Source organism: Anabrus simplex, chromosome 13, assembly GCF_040414725.1.
Source record: "Anabrus simplex isolate iqAnaSimp1 chromosome 13, ASM4041472v1, whole genome shotgun sequence".
NCBI classification, from domain to species: domain Eukaryota; kingdom Metazoa; phylum Arthropoda; class Insecta; order Orthoptera; family Tettigoniidae; genus Anabrus; species Anabrus simplex.
The window spans coordinates 49,771,846-49,797,546 of record NC_090277.1 but is presented as its reverse complement, the minus strand read 5'-3'; the positions used below and the strand labels follow the sequence as shown (position 1 = coordinate 49,797,546).

Genomic DNA, 25,701 nt, shown 5'->3' with positions numbered 1-25,701 from the left:
GATAAATACAGCATTTTAGAGCTATTTTTGAAATGTATACAGCCTTTATTGTAGATGTCTGTTGCCTTGGTTTTTAAAACTAAGCCACACTTCATAATGGACAACTTTCAAGCTAGTAATCCCAGTATGATATGATAATGGGAGAAACATGATATCCCCCCTATATTATAATAAATAATTACACTAAACGATTATTGTGGTAAAGTATTCATGGGCCGCCTCTGTGGTGCACTGGTTAGCGTGAGCAGCTGCCACCCCTGGAAGCCCGGGTTCGATTCCCAGCTCCGCCACGAAATTTTAAAAGGGGCACGAGGGCTGTAACCGGATTCTATCAGCCTGGGGAGGTCAACTGAGTAGAAGTAGGTTCGACTCCTACCTCAGCCATCCTCGAAGTGATTTTCCGTGGTTTCCCACTTCTCCTCCAGGCAAATGCCGGGATGGTACCTAACTTAAGGCCACGGCCGCTTCCTTCCCCCTTCCACAAGGCCCCTGTTCAGCATAGCAGGTGCAGCCCTCCCTCACAGTTGTATCCCCCGACCCAATGTCTCACGCTCCAGAACACTGTCCTTGAGGTGGTAGAGGTGGGATCCGTCGCTGAGTCCGTGGGAAAAACCAACCCGGGAGTGTAAACAGATTAAGAAAGGAACACAGTACTCATGAGGATGCAATAATTTTAAAAATATTAACAGAATGAGGTTGTAACCTATTATAGGTCCCTATGATTTTAAGGTTTCCTGTCATTAATATTTATGTCCATCGTTTTTATTCTAATTTACGCTTAAGCACAACCGCCATGCAGGGTAACGCTCTTGTTCCGATTTCGAGGCCTATTCGTATGTCACTGTGCGATGATTTCGAACTACCCTATAATCAACTGATCGTGATGTTGGCCTCGTGCTGCAATATGATGAAGTAGCGGTATTCGCTTTCATGTTTCAAGCTTTCGGCAACGGACTTTAATTCTCCCCCAGCGATTCTAAAATGCGCATTTTCTACACTTTTCGTCATTTAAAGGCCATGCCCCTTGCTTGTGTGACAACAGGAAACATGGCGGACGTTCGTTCTATTAGGTTCACCCAGGCAGCGCTTCCGCCTCTCTATGTTATTCTAGCTCGTTGGTTCCAACACGCTGCAATAACGAACCGGTTCTGAACGGTACTCAGTACGCGCTTGCGCATTCACAGTTGTTGGTATCGGTTCTGAACGCGTTCCGAACTCGTTCCGAACTGTGTGTTGGAACAAACCTCTTGTGTCCCTGTGATTCTCCTATATCTCCTAGTATTGTGTACATACTTTAATCACTCTCATTTGTCTAGGTGTTACGTCTTCTCATGAACTATTTCAAGTACTTTTAAACCATTTTGTGCGTCCACTGCACGATCTACTTTACTCAGTCTTCAAGTAATTCTCAATTAGACAACATTGCGAACTGCATTGGTGTCCTACTTTCTCGGAATTGTGTGCGAGTGTCGAACTAGTGCAAATATAATAAAGTATTGTGTCTGGGTGAAATAACGAGCCCGCATCAACTTCAAGAACAAGAACAAGAACAAAATGGATGAAGAACCAGGTCCGTCTGTAGAAAATGCAGTCTTCACAACGAATTTCACAATATACTCTTCGCCCTGTCAGTAATACCTGACAATATGACATACAGTTGCTTTTGCAAGATACTGAAGTATTTGCACTTCATTGGCAATCAGAACATTCCAGTAGACATCATTGATCGGCTTATACGTTTACGTCCTATGATTGACCATTTCAAGCACATCTTTAGATGTTCTTCCCAGCCAGAAGAATTTTCATCAGTTGATGAGATCGTCCCTTTCAAAGGCCGATTAAATCTGAAACAATGTATGAAGAGTAAACCCTAAAAATGGGGCTTCAAATTTGGGTCTTAATCAGTTCCTCAGGATACATCCATCATTTTGAGATCTATCAAGGAAAAGTGCAAAATGGTGAAGGTCATTCTGAATTTGGAGCAGTTGGTGATGATGTTTTCAGGCTGCGTGAACATGTGAAGTTCAAAAGCCATAAGCTTTTGATAACGTTGATTAATCTTCTCTAGAAACTTCTTGAAGATGGCATTTATGCTTCCAGGACTATCAGAGCTAACAGGCTTTGTGGTGCTGATCTCAAGCTGCGGTCTATGAAAACCATGAAGAAGGAACCAAGAGGGTTGTACTCTCTTACGTCTCAGTCCAACATCACAATAACCTGCTGGCATGATACCGTAATTTATTTTTACACGTATCATCTACATTTGCTGGAGCAGAACCTGTAGGTGTTGGCAAGAGATGGTGTCAAAAACTGCGCGCAATCATTGAAATTCCACGACCATATTCCATCAGCATTTTCAATTCCCACATGGGAGGCGTACATCAAATGGACTCGGTCGTAGGTCTTTACCGGGACACCATAAGGCACAAAAGGGAGTACTTCAGAGTACCTATTCCATTATCTACTGAATGCGACCATTGTAAACTGTTGGATACTCTGGAGAATGAACCCAGATTGTGAGAAACTGGATCTGTTAGAATTCAAGTCCTGAGTAACTACTTCTCTCATTTACATGGGAAGCAATCATCAACCCAAGAAAGGAAGACCCGCTTCACAGACGCCACCAGCAACCAAAAAATGGTTGAAAGTGAAGGCTACCATTAAGCTGAGAACGGATAGAAGTGCCACCTTCAAGGTTGTTCAAGGAAAACCAGATGTCTGCCTTTGCTGCCAATATGCCCTTTGTCCACAGTGTTTTGAGGAATTCCATAGCAGGAAATAACAACAACAGCCACTCCGTAGTGCAAAATTTAGTTTGGTAAAACGTGTGTGTAAAACTGACATCCAGCGCACAGTATCTTCCAAGAAAATAATTCCTCAGTTCAGTTGTGTTGTGGTGTGTGTGGACTCCCTTCATGCACATAGGCCTCATATGAGGTCCATGGAATTTTCAAAGAAAATGAATGATTATTTCTTTTTCTTTAACGTGATTGTATTTTGTAACCTTCCAATGAATACAAAAATCAAGAAAATATGTTTTTTCACTTCAAACTGAAAATGCGTGCACGAGAGGGTTAAGTGTATTTTTTTGGTCAGACTCCAGAAGAATTGGAAGAACCGGCACGAACGAAAATTACCAGAAAAACTGACACTGGCGAATGATAACGAACAAAGTTGCGTATAAAGTGTTGGAACCAATTACTGATACTATGAGTAAAAGAAAACTGGAATTCTTTGGACACATAAAGAGAATGCAGAATGTGAGACTTCTGAAACAACTGGTACAGTATAATCTCGACAAAATATACCACAACAGGCTGCAGATGGATCACAGAAATAAGAGAGGGTCTGAAGGAAATTGGCCTTACAGCATACTAATATGAACAAGAGTACATCATTTGAATGGAAACTATGATAATTCAGCTATACTATTTGGGCATACTTCATAATAATAATAAGAAGAAATTGTGCACAAATGTGCATTACATTTTAGAGTAATCCAATAAGGAAGCTGTTCTTTTGCTGCATACACTAAAATGGTATCGTTCACATCGTTTGTTACATAACACGCACACGCACTGCACAGATGGGTCATGAAAACCCGGTCGTACGCACAGTTTGTGATGGAAACCATGTATGGCCAGTCTATTCAGAGCACTCCTCAGTTCGTTGTTCGGCCCAGTCCAGCTTCGATTAATCATTGCGTCCGTCCCGTAGAATTCCAAGTCAATTTCCGCTCGTTTTCTTAGTCTAATATGAAGTAGTTCCTGTTCTTGTCGTGTGGAGGGTAATTGTAGTCTCATTCTTATGTCTTCCATAAGGAAGGTTTCTCTGGCTAGCTCATAAGCAAGTCTTGACTGTGACATTTTGGAAATACCCAAAATTCTTTTCAAGAATCTAGCCTTGACATTCTCAATAACTCTAAGGTCAGATAGAGTTAGATGTTCCCAAATTAGCTCCAAACCGTATGTCAGGGCAGGTAGAACCTTTGCATAGAACAGCGTCATGGCTGTATTTAGAGACAGTTTAGTGGGTTACATGGATCAAAAATATACCGTAAATGAAAGCATTTCCTTTTTATCAAGCCTGACAAGCATTTATCAATTTAAGCCCGAACCCATGCAGACCTCTATTGTAAAGCTACGATATTTTCCTGCTGTGATGTCCCCTTTACAGTTTAATATTTCAACTGAGAAACAACAAACAATAGATCCATTTCAAATTACTACAGTTAAAGGAGACCAGAATACAGACTACATCAAATGTAAAAATTTTCTATGCGTGGAAGAGGATAAGGGGTACACAAACAAACAAACAAACAAACAAACAAACAAACAAACATTTCTGTATGATTTTAATTCATTCGTTTTTACACAGCAATTATTTCATTTATAAATTCATACAAAGTAAAAGTTACAATATATTCTGTAAGCACCCATACAAGGAGTTCTAAGAAATCTTTACTAGCACTGCTATAATTTCTTCACAACTCTCAGGCTAGAATAATCACACAATGTGTGCGAAAGTTATAATTAAATACATCGATAAAGGCACTCTTCAACCTTAAACATCTATAATAGGATGTATTATCATCTTTAGCAATATATGGAAATGAAATACTTTTCCATTACAATTACTTGCAAAGCACTGTAGTAGGGCCAAAATTTTGTTATAGTAGGTACATAATATATTCAGTCTTCAATAGAGGCATTTTTTTCCGCTAATTCTCTCTTCACGTCTTCATAAGAGGGCAATGACTGAAATAATAATCATAGTATTAAGTAGATTTCTTTCAATATAGGAAATATACCTGATATTTTTGCCCAGTTGAAGAGGGTCAAAATATAAATTAAAAAAGGAACATGTAGCCTATACAATGGACACAAAAAATGTAAAAAAAAAGTTATGTTTTTAATGTGTGAAATATTAATGTTAGAAAGCCAACAATCTAATCTTAATGGCAAATCTATTGGTAGAGTTGATAATATTATGGACTGTTACTGCCTTACATAAAATTAGCTTCATGGTCCGTATCGCACTTCAATAGATTCACAACTAAATATTTATTTATTTTCCACCTAGTCGATACAATGATTGTCTAAGGCAATTTAATGGTTAAAAGTGGTACATGTTTCGTATATTATCAACATCTTCAGCCACATAACACTGTTTAGATGAAAAATACATAAATTGACAAAGTAATGCTTTGGAGGAAGTGTCCTTAAAATTAACATAACATTGACAATATACGAAACATGTACCACGTTTAACCATTAAATTGCCTTAGGCAATCATTGTATCGACTAGGTGGAAAATAAATACCGTAAATACTTAGTTGTGAATCTGTTACTGCCTTACCAGAACTGATACAGAGTATAGGCCTGCTTCAATAGTTTCATTTTCTTTCAAATTGTTGGCCCTAAAACTATGCTTGCATAATAATCAAAACCCCATGGCACTACAGCCCTTGAAGGGCCTTGGACTGTCAAGCGACCGCTGCTCAGCCCGAAGGCCTGCAAATTACGAGGTGTCTTGTGGTCAGCACAACAAATCCTCTCGGCCGTTATTCTTGGCTTTCTAGACTGGGGCCACTATCTCATCATCAGATAGCTCCTCAATTCTAATCATGTAGGGTTGAGTTGACCTCGAACCAGCCCTCAGGTCCAGGTAAAAATCCCTGACCTGGCCGGGAATTGAACCCAGGGCCTCCGGGTAAAAGGCAGGCACGCTACCCCTACACCATGGGGCCAGCTTGCATAATAACCAAACTATGTAAATCCAATACAGACACTTGATTCTCCTGCCCTTCAGGATTTACATCTTTCTCCACATCTTTTCTCTAAGCAATACTCAGTCAGAGTATGGTTCCACTGTATGTGATCCCACCAGGACTACTTAATACGAGAACTGGAAAAAATTCAAAGGAAAGCAGCACGATTTGTTCTGGGTGATTTCCGACAAAGGGATAGCGTTAAAAAAATGTTTTGAACTTTGGGCTGGGAAGACGTGGGAGTAATCAGACGAGATGCTCGATTATGTGGTATGTGGAAGTTCTAAGTTCCCATGGAGGGAATTAGAACTTCCATTTGGAATTGCTAGGCGGGCATTAATTCCAGTGTGGAGTTTTATCTCCCATATCCGGTTATCAGACTGTGCTTCTTATAATGGGCTTCTGATAAGTTCACCTGCATACACCCCAGCATCAGTGGGTAGGGTCTGACACATCCCACTCTGATAAGTCTAGTGTCAGACCTAAGACAAAACGCTGGTTAATAGAGCAAACGCCTGAAAAGCCATACATATGTGGTATGTTTCAAGTCATCGGTACAGAGTTGGTGTGGAATGATATAAAAAGGCGAATAAGCTTGAGCGGAGCTTTCAAAAGTAGGAAAGTCAACAATCTAATCTTAATGGCAAATCTATTGGTAGAGTTGATAATATTATGGACTGTTACTGCCTTACCAGAACTGATACAGAGTATAAGGCCTGCTTCAATAGTTTCATTTTCTTTCAAATTGTTGGCCCTAAAACTATGCTTGCATAATAATCAAAACCCCATGGCACTACAGCCGTTGAAGGGCATTGGCCTACCAAGCAACCGCTGCTCAGCCTGAAGGCCTGCAGATTACGAGGTGTCATGTGGTCAGCACGATGAATCCTCTCGGCCATTATTCTTGGCTTTCTAGACCGGGGTCGCTATCTCACCATCAGATAGCTCCTCAATTCTAATCACGTAGGCTGAGTGGACCTCGAACCAGCCCTCAGATCCAGGTAAAGAGGGCAAACTGGGGCAAATATTTCATTTATAGGACAAGGAGTAAGGGATTGAAATGAATTATCAAGGGAAATATTCAATAAATTTCCAAGTTCTTTGAAAGTGTTTAAGAAAAAGCTAGGTGAACAATGGTTATGGAATCTGGCACCTGGAAGACAGCCCTAAATGCAGGTCATTACTTGATTGATTGAAGAAAACCTTACTTTCTCAACCTGCAAGAATAGTCTCATTCTTGGATAGTTTGATTTTATATACCATAAGGAATATGTTGTTCAGTTCATGGTGATTTATTCACATTAAACTTCTCTTGGTCATCAGTACTTTGTACTAGTATGGGCAGAAATAGATTTTTTTTCCCTCATGGTTTGGAGAACTTCAAATAAGATGCTAGCGTGAGTAATGGGAATCACAGCTGTCAAAACTAAATTTCAGTCCTTAGATTACCAAATAGTAACTTCTGCCCCATTTAGAGCACGACTTAATGCACTGTACTATAAAAATAGTTCAAAGAATAATTCCAATTTTTCCAAATTTCTCCCTTCATTTACATTTTTTATTTGCTTAGAAGGAACACCACTATCTTATATTAATACAAAATTGCTTTTTCTCCTAGTAAAGCTTCACCTATTCTTCCCAACTCAAAAATTATAAAAAATGGTTTGTTTCTCACCAATTTTAGCAATTAGTAAGGAGATAATTGTTCTAACAAAAGCTAAATTAATTCTGAAATAGCACATGTTCAAGCTGCCACAAATGTGCCAACTTTAACAGCATCCATAGTCCGTTAACATTACCAACTCTACCAGCATGTTAGGATTTTTAAAAAAAGGGATGGCACCTGGAGGATGATCGATTTTAAAATCCTGATAACTTAAAGAAAATTAATTTTGGATATTCTGCTTTGAATAATAGTAATGCAGAAATGATGTGAGAAACAATTAAAAATATTTAAAATTATTATATTTGCATTTTGAGCAGAGAAATTGTGCTTTGGCATCATTTAAAAGGCTTGAGAAATTCAGATCACTAACCTGCGACTTAAAATTCAAAGGATCATAACTATCAAGAGTATTGTAACCATCACTAATTTAATTTCAGCTGTACCATGAAATGCTAAAATCTATTCTGGTTTTTGCAAATATATACCGTACTTAAAGAACATACTCTCTATCCAAATAAAATAATAAAATTAAGTGAAAACTGGTCAAAACTATAATCAGAAATGCAGGTAGAGTCTTGAATTCTTGGTTTAAAAATGTCAAGAAGGTCTGTTTGATGTCTTTTTTGTGTTCCAGCAAAAAAGATAACTTAAAAAAAAGTGGAAATATTCCATTAACGCTGTTGAAACCTGACAGATATGAGCAATAATGCAGTGTTTCTCTCAAATTATGCAGTGTGAGACTATTGAGTAACAACAACAATAACTATGTGGAGGCAATTTGATTTCATGCCATTTACACTGCCTGCATGTCAGGTTTTACTACTCTACCAGCTGGCGAAGAAATTAATCTCATTGGGCGTTCTATGACCAACTTAATAAGGTAATAGCAGAGATGGATTACAATACTATTGATAAAGAGTTATTAAAGTTTATGAATTTTAGGTAAGAACTTTGAATTTTCTACTATCTATTTCCAATTTTTTTTTTTCAAATTTTGTCCTGGAAGAGAAATGGATTTGAAATGAATGTTTAAGTTAGAAGCAATCTTTAAAAATATAAAAGCAAAAAATTATTATTTCCTTGAACCTCTTAAGCAGTTGTTATGTAATATGCTTGCTGAACTGGTGAATAAATTTAGCAAGTCTAATATTCAAAATATTAATAAATCTACTGAAAGAAACACCAGATTAAACAAGATAAAATACAATGATAATGAATTCAGGAGAACTACACACATTAAAACAAGAACTACCCCAATACTAATTAATTTCAGGCATATAATTAGTATATTTTCAGAAATGCTTCCTCCCAATTCATGCAGTTAAATATACTCATCAATATTTACATTTTTAGTTGTCATTATGCAATTATTGACAATAATATTAGTACTTAATGTTACTAGGTACCATACAGTTTATTTACACAATTATTACAATTTTCAATCATTTTCTAGCCTGTGACAGACTTGCTTCCAAGAATTACTAATTGAAAGGATCAACCAAAATGCTGGGTATATTACAAAGTAGTAGCCCAATGAGCATACAACTGTGATTTTTACATGACCTGACACCTAATTCAATTTTTTTTGCTAGTGGTTTAACATCGCAGTAATACATAGAAGATTTTTCAGCGATGCAAGGGTGGGAAAGGATTGGGAAGGTAGTGGCTGTGACCTGGTGTAAATATGGGAAACCAAAGAAAACCACCTTCAGGCCTGTTGATGGTGGGATTCAAACCCATCATCTCTCAAATACAAGCTTGCATAATTCAACTCTCTGGGAGCATGAGGTATACTCTTTAACTGTAAGCTTAGATTTAGGAGATGTTGGGTATGAACCTACCTCCGACAGCCCTGAAGATGATTTTCTGTCATTTTCCATTGCCTTGGTGTGAATCTCAAGATGAGAACACTCCTACATCACCAATAATGGGGAAATTAAACATCACTTGAATGTTCTTAATAAGAAGAATTTTGTGCGAGAATATTGCGATTGTACCAGCAAACTCAAGCCTACTCCTAGAACAAGTGTATAAAGCATAGTGGGAAGATAGGAGATGCAAATCTGTCACAGACAATAATACTTAAAACTCTACCAACTATTTAAAAGTGATAAGATCTGTATAAAAATATATGTGCAAATGTTATAATCCAAGTTATTTTGATTTCTCAGATTGAAAAGCTTCTTGGTGAAAAGAAGAATGTCCAGTGCAATAATGAGAAGATTTTTAAACACATTAATTGGACATTCTTAGCAATTCAATCAGTCTTTCCCTACATTTTAAAATTGTCTCTCAATTTGCCTATCTTACCATGGTTTCTATTATGGTATCCCTCATCATACCATGGTGAATTATGTGTAAACAACTTCTCTAAATCCCACACATCTTCAAACTACGTAAAACAATCTAAAATTCTACAAGTAATGTCAAGTAATATCAAGATGATCTTATATGCAAACCATCATGCTCAAGTTAGTTCTTGAACCTTGACATGCAATTAGTCTCATGCACAATGTCATAAGTGGCAAGATTCTACACTTTTAGAGAACTATTCTACAAAGCATACAAAATTTGATGCAGTTCAGAGAAGTTACTGTCAACTGCAACATGAAAGTACCATGCAATTTTTAAAGTTAACAGCATTTCAGTGACAAGAGCTGGATTACGTTTTGTTTTGCTGTACGTTTGTATCATGAGTTGAGTTTTAAGAAATTATTATAATCCACCTCAAAGGAATTCTGCAGGTCATAAATATATTTTGTATAACAGGAGTTTAACTGAATGCTGGAATTTATATAAGTATATTTGCTTGAATGAGAATAAGCCAAAAGCACGCAAGTTCAAAATGCAAAGTCCTATTATTTAAAACGTAAGAATATATTCTAAAATATATTTTATGCATTTTAGTGTTTGTATACTCCCTTAGCATATGTCATTTTGTGTTTGTCTTTTAATTTTCATAAAAGAAAATAGCACTAACTGTTAAATAAATGTTGGAATTATAGAATGCAGTTGAACGGAGTATTGCTTACACCTGCTGGTAGCTAGTCTTGTCTTTATAATCCAACTTTGATGGGTCACTATTTGCTCTTTTCTAACCCAGTATAAATAACAAGCACCTCTGCTATCTTGTGCTATTATTTTGACATCAATTGGACAACAATGGCAGAGAAAATCATCATCTTCATCATCATCATTATTATCATCTTCTCCTTCTTCTTCTTCTTCTTCTGACATGGAGTACCAAACAAACTTCATAGAGGGACCCTAATGGTATTAAGTTTGGAAGGTCCTGGGAGTATTTCCACTTCACATGGCATCACAGATGGATGGCAGGGTGATGTACAGATTTAAGAAAATAAAATAGGTCACAAACCTTGGCTAGGATCAAATTCATGATCTTTGACACTAAGTTAGCAAGTATGGCTCTACACACTTTTTCTTGTACTGCAGATAAGATCAGTATAATTAACATTGTATTTTAATTAGATTTTACCCCCCCCCCCCCTCCCAGAATTCACTTCTCATCTGGACAGCTGGTTGAGGGAACCAGAAGTAACCTGGAAAGTGTAAGATATTTGTAAAATTTGCCATAACCTAATATTAGATCTTTATCAAGTAGGTAAGCTAGTGTCTTATACATGGCATCATTATGGCCTGCACAAATTATAAAATAGTATTAAAAATAATGTATATTTACCAAAGTAATTTTTTAATTAACACTTCTTTTTAAATAAGTGGTATATATAAAAAACTTGTGGCACATTTTGGTTCTTGGTTTGCGAAGATGACTGTTGCCCAGTCGGATAAACAGCAGATACTGGAGTGGTTCATAGTCACTGCGGTGACAACCTCCGTCATATTGTTTGGTGTTCATGATCAGATGGGGTGCTTAGAAGCCTGGCAAACTTTGTAAGTCTGTTGTTCTTTAAAAACCTTTATAGACACATAAGTAAGTCCTGTAAGTAAATAAGCAAGTAAGTAAGTAAGTAAGTAAGTAAGTAAGTCCCAGTATTCTGGCATTCACTTTCTGTGAACCTGCTTCCTTCCATCAGTCCACTTCTTGCCTCTTTTCAACTTTGACTTTTCTTGGAATCACTCGTAGGCTCAAACTTTCTTCTGGAGAGGAACATATTCCTGAATGTCTGCATGTGTGATCCCCATTTCTTGAAGGTTTTTTCCAACTTCGGTGAACCAGGGTCCGTTGGTTTTCTTGTTTACAAAGTAGGAAAAGATCCAGTTGGTCAATCTCTGCGAGCTCAAATATGTTCTGCGACCATCGAAATTAATCCTGCATTTCAGAATTGTGTCCATTATCCTTGCCACAGACGAGGTACAGTTCATTGTTATGCCGTCTCCTGTACTCACCATTTTCTCTTGATTGGTCCTAGGATCTTTCCCAGGATTTTTCTTTCTTTAGCTTCTAACTTTTCAATTAGAATGTAAGGCATTCTGTTACATACAGGATCTCTCTGAACAAATGTCTGAATAATAATACCTAAGCTTGGCAATTATTATTATTATTAATTATTATTATTATTATTATTATTATTATTATTATTATTATTATTATTATTATTATTATTATTATTATTATTATTATTATTATTATTATTGCCAACATCATCTGTGTCAAATGTATATTTTGAGTGAATTAATGCTGTATTTTTCTCATACCCTGCTTAATGCAGGTATTTACAATATAAGATAGCTTTGTTCTTGTTTTAATGTCTTAAGATTTTAGGTTAGATATAAATTAGGCCTATGTCAGAAAGGGAAATTTTTACCGAGACAGAGAGAACTTTTACACTAAATAGAGAAGTACTTTAAGTACAAAGAAATTAAAACATCAAAATATTTAAAACTGCTAGCAGTTTAGGAACAATATGACTAATCATTGTCATATTCTAGTTCAGACTACATCTAACATTAATAACTTATATAATTTGAGACACATTATTGATCTTTGTAATAATATTTACAAGTAATTAAATTATCATACATAACATGAAGGACGACTTAAAATCTTGTAGCAGTTCCTGCCAGTTAATGATTATTATAAAAGTTGCAGACAGTTTATACAACCATATTAGATTTTTGGCATGCAGGGTGAATTGCTTCTAATCCACCACCATCTTTTATTTAGTTACTCTCCTTTCCCACGGGATTCAGGATAGAAGTGCATTTTCACACGAGTTCCAAATATAACTTGTCACAATAGAACTAACAGAAAGTAGTGACCAATTGAAACAATAAAATTACAATTAAGTAAGAATTACAAAAGCAGAGAAATGTTTCCTTTCTTTTTATAGCACCAGAATAATTCAAGTATTAAAATATTCTTAAGTTTGAACTTCATACAAATGCAATAAAATCAACAACAACAGAACTGAGAAAAAGAATTGAACAGACTTTACGAATATGGTGTTCTTTAAAGATTCCATTACCAAATTCTTCTACTGTAATTCTAGCCAAAAGCTTGCGTTAAGAGAATATTGAACACCATTTTTGAGGATTTGATGTTTCCAAAGTTTTCCTACACTGAACAGTTGAACAAATGCCATCCTCAAAATCCTTACCTGAAAGTGCATCCTAGTTAAGAGAGGAAAGTGGGGTGTATAGATCTCCTCCCTAAATGCAAATTAACATCTTAAATTGAAAAACTTTATTTTTATGAAAAATTAAATCCTCAAAAATATCTGTGCAACCTAACAGTATTTTGTGTACCTAGTAGTGCTCTAACTAGCCACAAGATATGGTGTAATTTCATTTTTACCAACTGATTCTCTTTCAACCCAGTCTAGAAAGCCAAGAATAACGACCGAGAGGATTCATCGTGCTGACCACACGACACCTCGTAATCTGCAGGCCTTCGGGCTGAGCAGCGGTCGCTTGGTAGGCCAAGGCCCTTCATGGGCTGTAGTGCCATGGGGTTTGGTTTGGTTTGATTCTCTTTCAAATTCCTGTCATAGTGCAAAGGTTAGTGAGCCTCCGTGATTCAGGCTGCAGTGCACTGGCCTCTCACCGCTGTCTTCCGGTCACTCCATGCGAGATTTGTGCTGAACAAAGTGGAGGTGGGACAGGTTTTTCTCCAGGCACTCCGGTTTTCCTTGTCATCTTTCATTCCAGTATTACTCTCCATTATAATTTCATCTATCAGTCATTAATCATTGCCCCAGAGGAGTGCAACAGGCTTTGGCAGCCGGCGCAATTCCTATCCTTGCCGCTAAATGCGGGCTTCATTCACTCCATTCCTGATCTGGTCAAGTGACTGGAAACAGGCAGTGGATTTTCATTTTCAATGCGAAGGCACCAACCACAATTACATGGTATTACACAAGCTTATTGGAAAAGTTAACGATGCGCTCAGAGATGCCTAATATAATTTTTTTCCCTTCATTTCTTTGTTCTTTTCTTTGAGATGGGTAGTGGTGAACAAATCGGTTTATAGGATAGTGGAACCAAGATTGATATTGCAGAGAATGGATGCAATACGAATCCTCGGATGAAAAAAGCGATTTAGATCTTCTGGTGTTAGTTTACCAAGCATCAAGGCAAGGCAGAATATAGACATGAAAGCAAGATTTGTTTAGCACAGTTACTGAAAATGTTTTATGGTAATTATTCACAAAATATTCAGAGGTAAAAAAATTTCACACAATGTATTTTTAATAGCAAAAATTGGTTAAGGATTCACTAAAAATTCTCCACCATTTGTATATCACATGACAGGGAGTCTATTTGCAGATACTGTTACGCTGTATAGAGTAGTAAATGAGTTGCAGGATTGCGAGCGACTGTTGTCGGACTTAAGCAATGTTGCGAGATGGACAGCAGACAATGGTACGAATGTAAATGGGGTGAAAAGTCAAGTTGTGAGTTTCACCAAGAGGGAATCTACTCTCTTATTTAATTATTTTGTTGAAGGGGTGATAGTACCTTATGGGGATGATCTTCATTGAGGTAATCATATTAATGAGGTTGTTAAGAAAGGTTACAGATCTCTCCACATGGTTATGAGAGTATTTAGGGGTTGTAGTAGGGATGTAAAGGAGAGAGCATATAAGTCTTTGGTACAACCGCAGTTAGAGTATCGTTCCAGAGTATGAGACCTACACCATGACTACTTGATAAGAGAAGTGGAAAAAATTCAAAGGAAAGCAGTACAATTTTTCCTGGGTGATTTCTGACAAAGGAGAAGTGTTATGAAAATGTTGCAAAGCTAAAAGCTAGGTAAACAACTGACAAGGAATCTGCCACCTGGGCGACAGCCCTAAACCAATTGATTGATTGATTGATTGATTGATTGATTGATTGATTGATTGATTGATTGATTGATTGATACTATTTGTAAGGTGATATCTCTCTTGAAGAACAATAAAATAAACTGTCTTTTAATATAGCATACCTCATAACTCTACATTATAGATTGTTATGGCTTTCAGCGTTCATTCTGCAAACCTCTGAATTAATGAAGTGTGTTCATAATCTTCTATTTGCAACTAGCTCTGTAACCTCGTTTAGATCTTCATTTTTATCGTGGCATGGGTTACTGTCGTCGCATCCTAGTTTGTGAACCATGACTAGTGGCTGAGTGGGTCTAGTATGAGATCCCGAGAGTCGAGATACCAGTTACTGTGAAATAGGAGTGGGCACCTCTAGCATATTCCGAGTCTTGGCCCTCATTGTGCTCAGGTGGCTAGAACTATATGGTCCACCAGCGATCCCTATACCGATGAAATTAAATGCCAAGACTAACACCCCACTTTACAGAATTCTACTGATCATTCTCAGAATGTTTTAAGCTCTTAAAAAAATTCTTTTTAAAATGTGTAACATTCTTTGTGGACACTTTTTAAAATTACAATACTCCATAACCCATGTTTATAGTAAATATTAAAGTATAAACTCAGTAAAACAGCACCTATTATGGTCAAATTTATCAACAATATTAAAATATGGCAATAAAAAATTATAAATTGTTTGATCAATACATAATTTTTAAAAAAAGTTAAGTTAAGGGGTTTAAAACACTGATTTTAAGAAAGGAATCTTTCAGTCTGTGCAAATTCTTTTTCTCAGTTTCAAAGCACCCTAATTTTGTTACATAAAAGAGAATATAAAAATTAATAGCTAATTGAGCAGCTAGTTATAAAACACATAAAAGCCAACAGAAAGATTAGAAGCCTATGTCTTGAGACACCTCTACAGAAGCACCATTTTAATATTGATGAGATGAGGGGCCCCACATTGTGCTTGCAGTTAAAAATGTTTCCAATTCTGGACGCAGAGCAAATAAGGGAAGAGGGAAGCAGGCCGCTAAAAGACACTGAGGATGTTTAGGCTCGACGTACCTCCCACATTTTAGGATCCCAGCTGGGGAACAAGGTCTTGAAACTGGCTGGTTCTTCTCCTTGCTTTATGGTGAAAATAACGTTTAAGGCGTGGTTGCGATCACTAGGGTCAGTCTTCAGGTACTCCTGAAACAAAATTTCAATCAAGACATTATACAGTGTACAAACATATTTGCATGTTTGCATACTGCGGCAAAACTCTGGCAACCAGGAATGAGTTAGCTGGAAAATTTATAATGTCCAATAATGGACCAACTATATTGGTATTAATAAAAAATGTTTGCACAAAACAATATTTTGTGGTATTGTAAAAGCAAGGACAGTAGCCAAGCATAAATTTCAGGAGGAGGTTGTCAATATTTTCCAATCATTTCCAGATAAGTAGTTAGCTAGCAAAATTATACAGAAAAGAATTCAATTCTTTCCACTTGGGAGTCAGGCATAGCTTGACAGTACATCTGCCCTGTTCCGCTCCCATGAGGGCACAGAACAAGAATTGTTGTACACAGCCAAATTACTCGAAAGCATATGAGGGTCCCTCCTTAACTAATCCACCACATCTAAAGGCAACTCCTTTTCCTACACCTCTTCTCTTTATAGAGTAGCTTACAATTCAGTTTAGTTTGCCAAGTTGTAGCACAAATTGAACATAGTGCTGTGCTTGATGTCGTTCAAAAGAAGCCTGCTATTGAAGAGTTCCTATGTTGTGAGAATGAGACCACAGAAAACATTCACAAGATACTGAAACAAGTATATGGAGGCGACTGTCTATTACAGTGCAGCAAGTCGCAAGACATCTGCAACAACAAGAAAGTCAAGATTCTAGATTTTCCTCACAAGGCAGACCACACAAACACCTGACAGGGTACAGAGTGTTAACATTGTTATGGACAACAAAGTAGTAACTATGAGCAAAATGTCACACTAACTGAAAGTGAGTAAATGGAAGGACCTGGCATGAATGATGAAGTTTAAATATCTTGGATCTACAATAATCCATGATGGACAACTTATATGAAACAATCAGGGGATGTTCCACCATTTTTTTATATCCACAGTAACAACATAAGAACTTCATAGCATTCCTCAACTTCAAGTTTTTTATATATTATCTTAAAACTCTGCTCAACACTGTACAAACACACAATGATTTGTGACCTGGATCCTAGGATGTTCTTAAAATTTTAATGTGTTTTTATGACATATAACTCATGTCACCTCAGCAGTGTAATATCTCGAGATTCACTAGTCACAAAGGAGGTGGCAGATAGAGTACAGAAGAGCTCTCACTTTTACCAGCAAGTACGACCACTCCTCTGGGATCCCAGAGTACCAACAAAATCAAAGCTGGTGATGTTCAATCAGTACTTCATACCAATCTTAACCTATGGTATTGAAACCTGCACCCTCACTAAGAAAGACTCATCAAGGTTTCAGGCATCCAAGATAAAGTTCCTTAGGTCTACAATTCAAAAAACCAAACTGGACAAGTTGAGGAATGATGTGGTTAGGAAGGAAGCTGGGAATATTACATCATTGTTAGATCGGATCAGCATGTCCAGACTGAGGTTATTTGGGCATGAAATGAGGATGGAGCCAACAAGGACAGCATATGTTAATTTGGAGCGACATGTGGCAGGGAAACGGATAGTGGGAAGACCAAGAACCCACTGGATGGACATCGTAAAGATGGACATTGCAGATCGGGGAAGGACACTGGAAGACGTCATTAACAACAGAACGTATCTCAATAAGGCAGAATGGAAGAGGCTAACCAACAGTACCTGGGAAACTGGAACTGTAAAATTATGATGATGATCATGATGATGATGATGATGATGTGTTAATATCCTTTTGATTTGTTTGAACCAATGATGATTCCAAGGGAATCAAAACCAGTTTTCATTTAATAAGTTTTATATATTATATAAAGTGTTGAATGGTGGAACATCCCTAGACTGATTCCTATTATATAAGACAAGCGTCAACATGAAAATGACAGTTATAAATTATGATGGACAACTTATCAAAGAGGTGAATGCAAGGAAGAATGCAGTCTGGATGAAATGACAAACGATGACAGGCATCACCTTGCTGTCACTGGATAAAAGACTATCTGAATTCAAAGATCCTAAGCATCTGTTGCATTCTACGGTACTGAGTGTTGGCCGGATTCAAAACTGGCAGAATATTGACTATGAATCTTGGAGAATAAGATGCCAAGGTGGTCAGCTAGCGTCATTATTTTGGATTGCATTTCCATCATAGACATATAAAAATACTCTGGTGTTTTACTAAACCAAGAGAAAAATGTGGAAAAGTTGTCTACAATGGTTTGTTATTGTTGATGATGTTTGTTGTTTAAAGGGGCCTAACAGGTAGGTCATTGGCTGCCGATGGTTTGGATATGTGCTGCAAGCAGAAACAGATGTGATTTCAGAGATGAGCCACAGGCTGAAAGTTGCCAAAAAGAGATCTAAAGGACAACCTAAGTAATAATAGGCTGGTACACAACATCATGAGAGAGTTAAATCTAGACCCTGACATGCTAGGACAAAATGATATGGAAAGAGCAGGTGGGCTGCTGAATCCCAAATGACTATCATGTCTAAATTACGTTTCTATGTATGTATAGTCGTAGTTATCAACTCATTCCTGAGCATCATGATTCCTTGCATGTATTATGTACTTGATGTACCTGTGTCATCCATTCTGAACTTGCAGCCTCATCAATGAGCACTGAAGAAATTCTTCTGTGATCATCTTCACAAGATTTATCAATCATGAAACTGCCCTACCATGTAGATACTACAGTATTATAGACTATGAATCTCACTGTTGAATCCGTATTGACGGTTGAACTTCATACAAAATTGTACAAAAACTACAGTATTTTAATCCGCCTAGTCAATACTAGATATTTTTTACGTCCAATTAAGACGAAAGTTCACAAAAAATATACATGTTTCGACCCGGCATTAGGTCATCCTCAGTAAGACATATATGATGTATTAAAAAACATATGAAGAAGTCCACGGTTTGTCTACGACAGGGAGCACAAGACGAATTGACATAATTGCCTTTAAAGATAACGACAAGAAAGGCTTCATTATCGATCCGACCATCCGATTCGAGCACCATGTCGGCCAGTCTACTGAAGTTCATCTTGAAAAGCAGAACATTTACGCGCCCACCATTCCGTTCTACAAAAATAAATACCAGCTGAGTGAAGTAGAGATTATCGGCCTAATGATTGGTGCTCGTGGCACAATACCTGCCTTGTTCGTAGAATTCTGGAAGAAGTTTGACCTGCCTATGAACAGCATTGAAAGAATAGTTACCACCACCATACGTGGATCTGTACACATCCTGAAAATTCACCTGTTCGGACCTCCATAATTTAAAAAATCTGTATCATCGCTATATTTCTATGTGATAAAAACATTCTCTATCCTGACATGCTTTACTTTGTCCATTGTGGCAACCCGTAATTGCGGGAAGTCGTTGATTTGTTCAATAAATATATATAGTATAAAAGATTTTTCAAAGCATAATGAAAGTTAAGAAACTGTGAAATGTTGATTGTTAAAAAAGTCTTGAGCAATCAACATTTCAGTCTTTTAACTTTCATTATGCTTTTAAAAAACTTTTAAACTCACATTTCATTTTGTGTCTCTCCTATGTTTTTTTAATACATCATACATGTCTTACTGAGGATGACCCAATGCTGGGTCGAAACATGTCTATTTATATGTGAACTTTCGTCTTAATTGGGCGTAAAAAATATATATAGTATTGACTAGGAGGATTAAAATAGTTTTTGTACAATTTTGTAAGATACTGCAGTAACCATCCAATTTGTCCTTAACAGTAATCTTATCATAGTTCTCTCCATCTCTTCTCAAGAACTGCAATATTCTCTCATAAACCTGAGTAGATAAGAATTTTTAGATTTTAAGATCTTCTATTAGCTGAAACCTGTCAAAACATGATGCTCAGTGGAAGTAAATATTTAGTGAAGGATTTATATATATAAGATATTCTTTGTAGAATTAATTTTTTGCAGTATTGCAACTTTAAGGATGTCAAATGTTCACACACTTGGCAGTCCAACATATGGCTGAAACATGCATGTTCCAGTGTTTCTCCTTGAGCTTTATTGATCATGCTACAAAAAGCCAAGCGAATTGGAAACTGGTGCCACTTAAAATCAGATTTGAAAATTGACACATTAGCAGTTTGCTCATAGTAAAAGGTACAATCCTTTGGGTTTTCCCGACAGTAAATTATGATACCAATATAGTTGGCCCGTTATTGGATGTTACACATTTTCTAGCTAACTCATTCCTGGTTTCCAGCGTTTTGCCCCAGTGTGCTAAGTTGGGCTCATCAGTTGGTAAATAACACACCTACCAAGATGCATGGCTAGTGCATACCAACTATATTGGTATTATAAATTTACTCATTCAGGATAAATATTTCAGGTTCCCTATGGGAATCTACATCTATATCATCTGATCGCCAGGCAGGTATCAATTTTTGGTAATGAGACAAAGTCTCTCATAGTGCATTGGCACTGCCGGTGGCTCCAGGTAGCCTACGCATTGGCCTCTATGGAACACATCACATCTCTGTCATTGCACTACTCTGCTTCTACGCAATACCTTCTTTTTTCTTCGGCCGGGTGACTGCTCAACTTTAATTTAGCACCCCGCCGATATAACAAAGCACATAGGCTGGTACCAAGTTGGAGGTTGGCCTTCCCAAAATGCGGTTCACCTGCATTGCCCACAACATTCCTCTTGTATTATCAGAAAATGACATCCTCACTGCACTTCGTCCAACCGGCGCCCATGATGTCTGCAGGCTCTAAGACGGGGCTCAACCATCTACAGATATTCTTCTGTATTTTCACTCTCCAGCAGACCTTTCTACAATCTACAAGACTGGAGCACGCATTCGTTGCCACATATATCAAGTGGAACCTACTCCAGAGCATATTCTAGCCCAGCTCCCGGACGAGCCACCTTCGCCTTCAACCACCGCTGTGACTGCCGCAACTGCACCACCTCCCTACCCCTCACCCCCGCCACCTTTGTCCTTCACTTCCACCACTTCTGTCACCACCACCACCACTACCATTACCACCTCAGTACATACCTCCTCCTACATGCCTATTACTACAGTAGAATTCCATTAGTCCAGCATCCAACAGTCCGGAACGCCCGATGGTCCGGCACCATTCCAGGATTTTTTAATGTTACTTTTCTTTTACGTTTGTGACAGTTAAAGTGCACAGCGCAGTTCGAAACCACCCAGAAGTGTTCACTACGAGTCTGCTATTGTTAGACACAACCGGCATTGTTGGCTGTCACCACATACAAGTTCAGTTCATTGTTTTGATTGCGAGTTCTTTTCGCTACAGTATTCTTTTCTTGCGATCTAGGATCCATATTACAGTAGTGCAGTAGTGTAGTGAACATACATATCAAAGTGCCCTGTGGACTATCAGATTTCTACTGTATTCAAGATTTTTTTTAAGTCACACTAAAATATTGTACAGTACATGTATGTAAACCGAATGTGTTCAATGAAAATTTGGTGCTGCCCTAATTTTGAGCTAAAGTTATTAAAGTAATGATTCTACTGATGAACATTTTACTGCAAAACGCCATGTTACAGCTGTTTTTGCTGTACGCCTTAACCTATATCGTAGTAAGAGGTACCGCCCGATAGTCCGGCATTTTTGGTAATCCAGCACCGGGCCGGTCCTGAACGTGCCGGACTTTCGGACTTCTACTGTACCACTGTTCTGTCTCATCCTTCCCCTCTCATGACGTCTCCTCTCACCTTCCCTCCCTCCTCTGATCTTACACACCCCCAGAGCGCATTGGTTCAGTCGCCTGCCGAGGGAAAGTCTTTGCCAGATACTCCTGAAAACATGGCACATCCACCATTGGTACCACAGCCTTCTGCCAGCACCAACGCCTATAGCTGCGTTGTTTGTGGTGTGGAGCCCAGCATACCATCAGCATTCATCGTCCAGGAACTCCGCCAGGCAGGGCTACCGGTGCGCAGAGCCTTTCGTATTTACAACGCCGATGGTCCCCCATATCTTGTCAGAATTCACCTTCCAACTACTGAAGACACCGCACGACTCATCGCCACCGGAATATGGCTCAACAGCCGCCACCATCGAATCGAACCATCTCGTTCACCTCCCCACACTTCACTTCGTCACCCCACACCACGTTACAGTCTCCGGCCTGCCCCACCTCCCCAACCATATAGTCCATCAGTTCGCCCTTATCTACCCCAACCCATACCTAGTTACTTTTCACCACCACCCGCCTTTGACATCCTTCGCCTTCTCCTCACTTCCCTTGTTAACTTCTCTTCCTTCTATTATACTCTTGCACTTCAACTATTTCCCCTCTCACCTTGCTTACACCTCCCCTTCTTAGCATCGCTGTCATATCTACTCATGTATTGTGAGTTGCTGTAATTTCTTCACTGTATTATTCATAGCTCATAATAAAGCTCATTATAGTCTTCACCTCCCTTAGCCAAAAGGCCAATTCTTCACATCTCCCATTTTCTTCATCTCCTTTACCCAACTCCTTCTTCTAACAATTTTCCCCATCCCCGTCACCTCTCCTGGCCAGAGAAAGGGCGTTACGCTCTAGGTGGTCCGCACCACCCCTTCAGGGTGGGGAATGAAAACATTTATAGATAGATAGCCTCCATGGTATGCACTAGCCATGCATCTTGGTAGGTGTGCTATTTACCAACTGATGAGCACACTGGGGTGAAACGCTGGCAACCAGGAATGAGTTAGCTGGAAAATTTATAATGTCCAATAACAGACCAACTGTATTGATATTATAAATTTACTCATTCCAGACAAATATTTCAGGTTCCCTGTGGGAATCTACATCTATATCAGTAAATATGACACGGAGGATCGGCTCACTTTCCTAACTACCAGCATGGAAGAAGTTCACAGCCTTAGTGTTAAAATTATGGCATGGAGAAAAAGACTTTTACATTTCTCCAATATCACTTCAAGCTGACAAATACAGCGAGAGCTACAAAGAGACAGTACATAGCACCAAATAGCTTCTTCAAGACTAAGCAACTCTCTGCAACTGCAACACAACACAGACTGAAACAGCTGACTAGGAAGATGTCCAACTGTACACGTGTGCTTGCCCCCTTCCACTCCTCCCTCTCACATCGTATGCCTCAATGCTACCACAGTTCAGGTGGCCTTGAAGTACTGGTGAGAATGCTACAGTTTTTGTTTAATAATTTACAGCAAGAAATGTTTGTGCTTTTAAAGACACTTTGCAAATCTACAGGTCAACAGCTTTCATCAGAATGTTTTATAAGTCAATCAACTCAGCTGATCTCAAAAAATCGCTGTAACAAAAATCAGTCTAGATTTTTAAATATATAGATGATTGAATTATTGGCAAATTTTTCCATCCAAAAGATAAGTATCCTCCATCACCAGCTCTTAAGGAAGTCTATGTGCTCTTCATTGTTTACCATGAAAGTCCATGTCTCGTGCACATACAAGAAGGCAGACAAAACAAAAGCCTCTACAAGATGGATTTTTTGCTTTATTTGTGCCTAATTTCAAATCCTTCCTCCAGAATCCCCTAAAAATTATTATTCAACTTCAATCAAGATTCCATTTAAATAGCTCCTCTGTCATACAAATCCATGCAAAATTTGACATGATCAAATTGAATAGTTCCTGTGATTCAAGGCTGCAAGTTATAGACCAACAAGTGAACACCTTCATAAAAACTTACTTCAGCCATCTTCATTCCCAACTGCTTCTCTTCATCAGTTGACTTGTCACCAACCCAGACATAGATTTCATCTCCAGAGTCTAGAACCATGATGTCATCTTCATCAAGATCCTGCAATTTAAAACAAAATAATTAGTTGGTTTTTTACTACAAAGGAATTAGACTATTCTGTTGCAGAAATAATTAGATTGACCATATTCACAAATGTAATGGTTGCTTCTGTGTAATAGCTATGCCAATTATTTGAGTAAGGTAAAGAAATATCAAATAATATTCCAGGTACAGACAGCACACAGTTTAAGACTTGATATAATTTTGAGTTATGATACAATTAGGTTACTTTGGCCAAGTCCTTCTGAAAAACATGAAATTCTGTCTAGTAGTCTGTTGCAGAAATTATTTTAAGGGGTTGTACAAGAGATAACGAACCCCCTTAACTTCCTGTATGGATCAGTGGTAGAGGGTTGGCTTTTGAATCCCACAATTGCTCGTTCAAACTTGGTAAAAAAAAAAGCCCATTTTTTGAATGACAGAAAATGTTGATGTAGTTTTCCTCCCTTATACGGAGCATTTATCGAGGAAGGTTCAGGAGTATGAAACATTAATCTATGATAAAGGGGAGCTGAGCAGTGACATTTCTAGTGAAGGAAGTCTAAGAAAAGAACACCCTTCCAAGTGCTTTTCTTGGTTTACCCAGGGTAAACCGCCAAGGATAGATTCCAGGTATGTGCAGAAAAATTGTCGAGTATAAAAAGCTTACCAAAAAGTACACAATGGTATATACCCATTTCTTTTTTTTAATCTGCTTTACGTCGCACTGACACAAATGGGTCTTATGGCGACGACGGTACAGGAAAGGGCTAGGAGTGGGAAGGAAGCGATCGTGGCCTTAATTAAGGTATAGGCCCAGCATTTGCCTAGTGAAAATGGTATACCAGGGGAAAACTGGCAGTGGCATTCAAACCCACTATCTCCCGAATTCAAGCTGATAGCAACGTGACTCAATAATAATAATAATAATAATAATAATAATAATAATAAAAATAATAATAATAATAATAATAATAATATTGGCTTTACGTCTCACTAATGACTTTTATGGTTTTCAAAGACGCAGAGGTGCCAGAATTTAGTCCTGCAGGAGTTCTTTTACGTGCTAGTAAACCTACCGACACAACGCTGACATATTTGAGCAAATACTTGTGCAATTATTAATCACCTTTACAATAAAAATTGTACTAGGAAAGTTGGCCATGCGGTTAGGGGCACGCAGCTGTGAGCTTGCATCTGGGAGATAATGGGTTTGATCCTCACTGTCAGCAGCCCTGAAGATGGTTTTCCATGGTTTCCCATTTTCACACCAGGCAAATGCTGGGGATGTACCTTAATTAAGGTCACAGCTGCTTCTTTCTCACTCCCAAGCCTTTATTATCCCATCATCATCATAAGACCTATCTGTGTCGGTTCAACTTAAAGCAAAATTGTAAAAAAAGAAAAAAAGTCTGTCTTTATTAAGACAACATTAAAATTCGATACATGTTTCATCCATTATCAGGACATCTTCAGTTGAAAAATAAATGTACAGACTTTAAAATTGTAACAAGTATATTGAACATAAGTATAAAAATTCAATGACGATTGTGTCCAGCTAAAATGCGACGTATGAAACGTCATGTTATTTCATGTAACGTATGTGAGCACCCTCAAATACCACTGGACTGAGCTAGGATTGAACCTGCCAAGACGGTGTCGGAAGGCCAGTGCCTCGATCATCTGAGCCACTCAGCCCGGCTACGTTAACTCAAACTGCGTGGCCAACCTAACTGTTAACTGCAGCCCTTAATTAAGTTTTTAAGTTACAATTTGTAGTAAAAAAACCTATCTTAAAATAATTTTGAAATTACTGTTAATCATGTAATCTTCATGAAAATCAATTTTTCACCTCAATCTTATTAAGATAAAAATACCCTTTGGAGTATGTAATTTGCACAAATGGTTCAGGGGTTGTGGTCATTTTAGTGAAAGAACAGGAATGGTTAAATATGGCATAGAGAAAAGGAGCGAGCTAACAGGCAAGCAATTGGAAAGGTC

General features: G+C 37.9%; 1 protein-coding gene across 2 annotated transcripts in view; it reads right to left on the bottom strand.

The window, feature by feature from the left end:
• Window positions 1-4,337: 4,337 nt before the first annotated feature.
• The window catches only part of Gel (Gelsolin), a 217,226-nt gene continuing 195,862 nt past the window's right edge, over window positions 4,338-25,701 (bottom strand). For both annotated transcript variants that reach the window (XM_067157298.2, XM_067157299.2), the window contains 3 exons: window positions 23,611-23,721; window positions 15,791-15,916; window positions 4,338-4,757 (listed from right to left, as the gene is read on the bottom strand). In XM_067157298.2, the coding sequence (XP_067013399.2) occupies window positions 4,692-4,757; window positions 15,791-15,916; window positions 23,611-23,721 (303 nt within the window). In that variant the 3' untranslated portion in view covers window positions 4,338-4,691. The remainder of the gene's footprint in view (window positions 4,758-15,790; window positions 15,917-23,610; window positions 23,722-25,701) is intronic.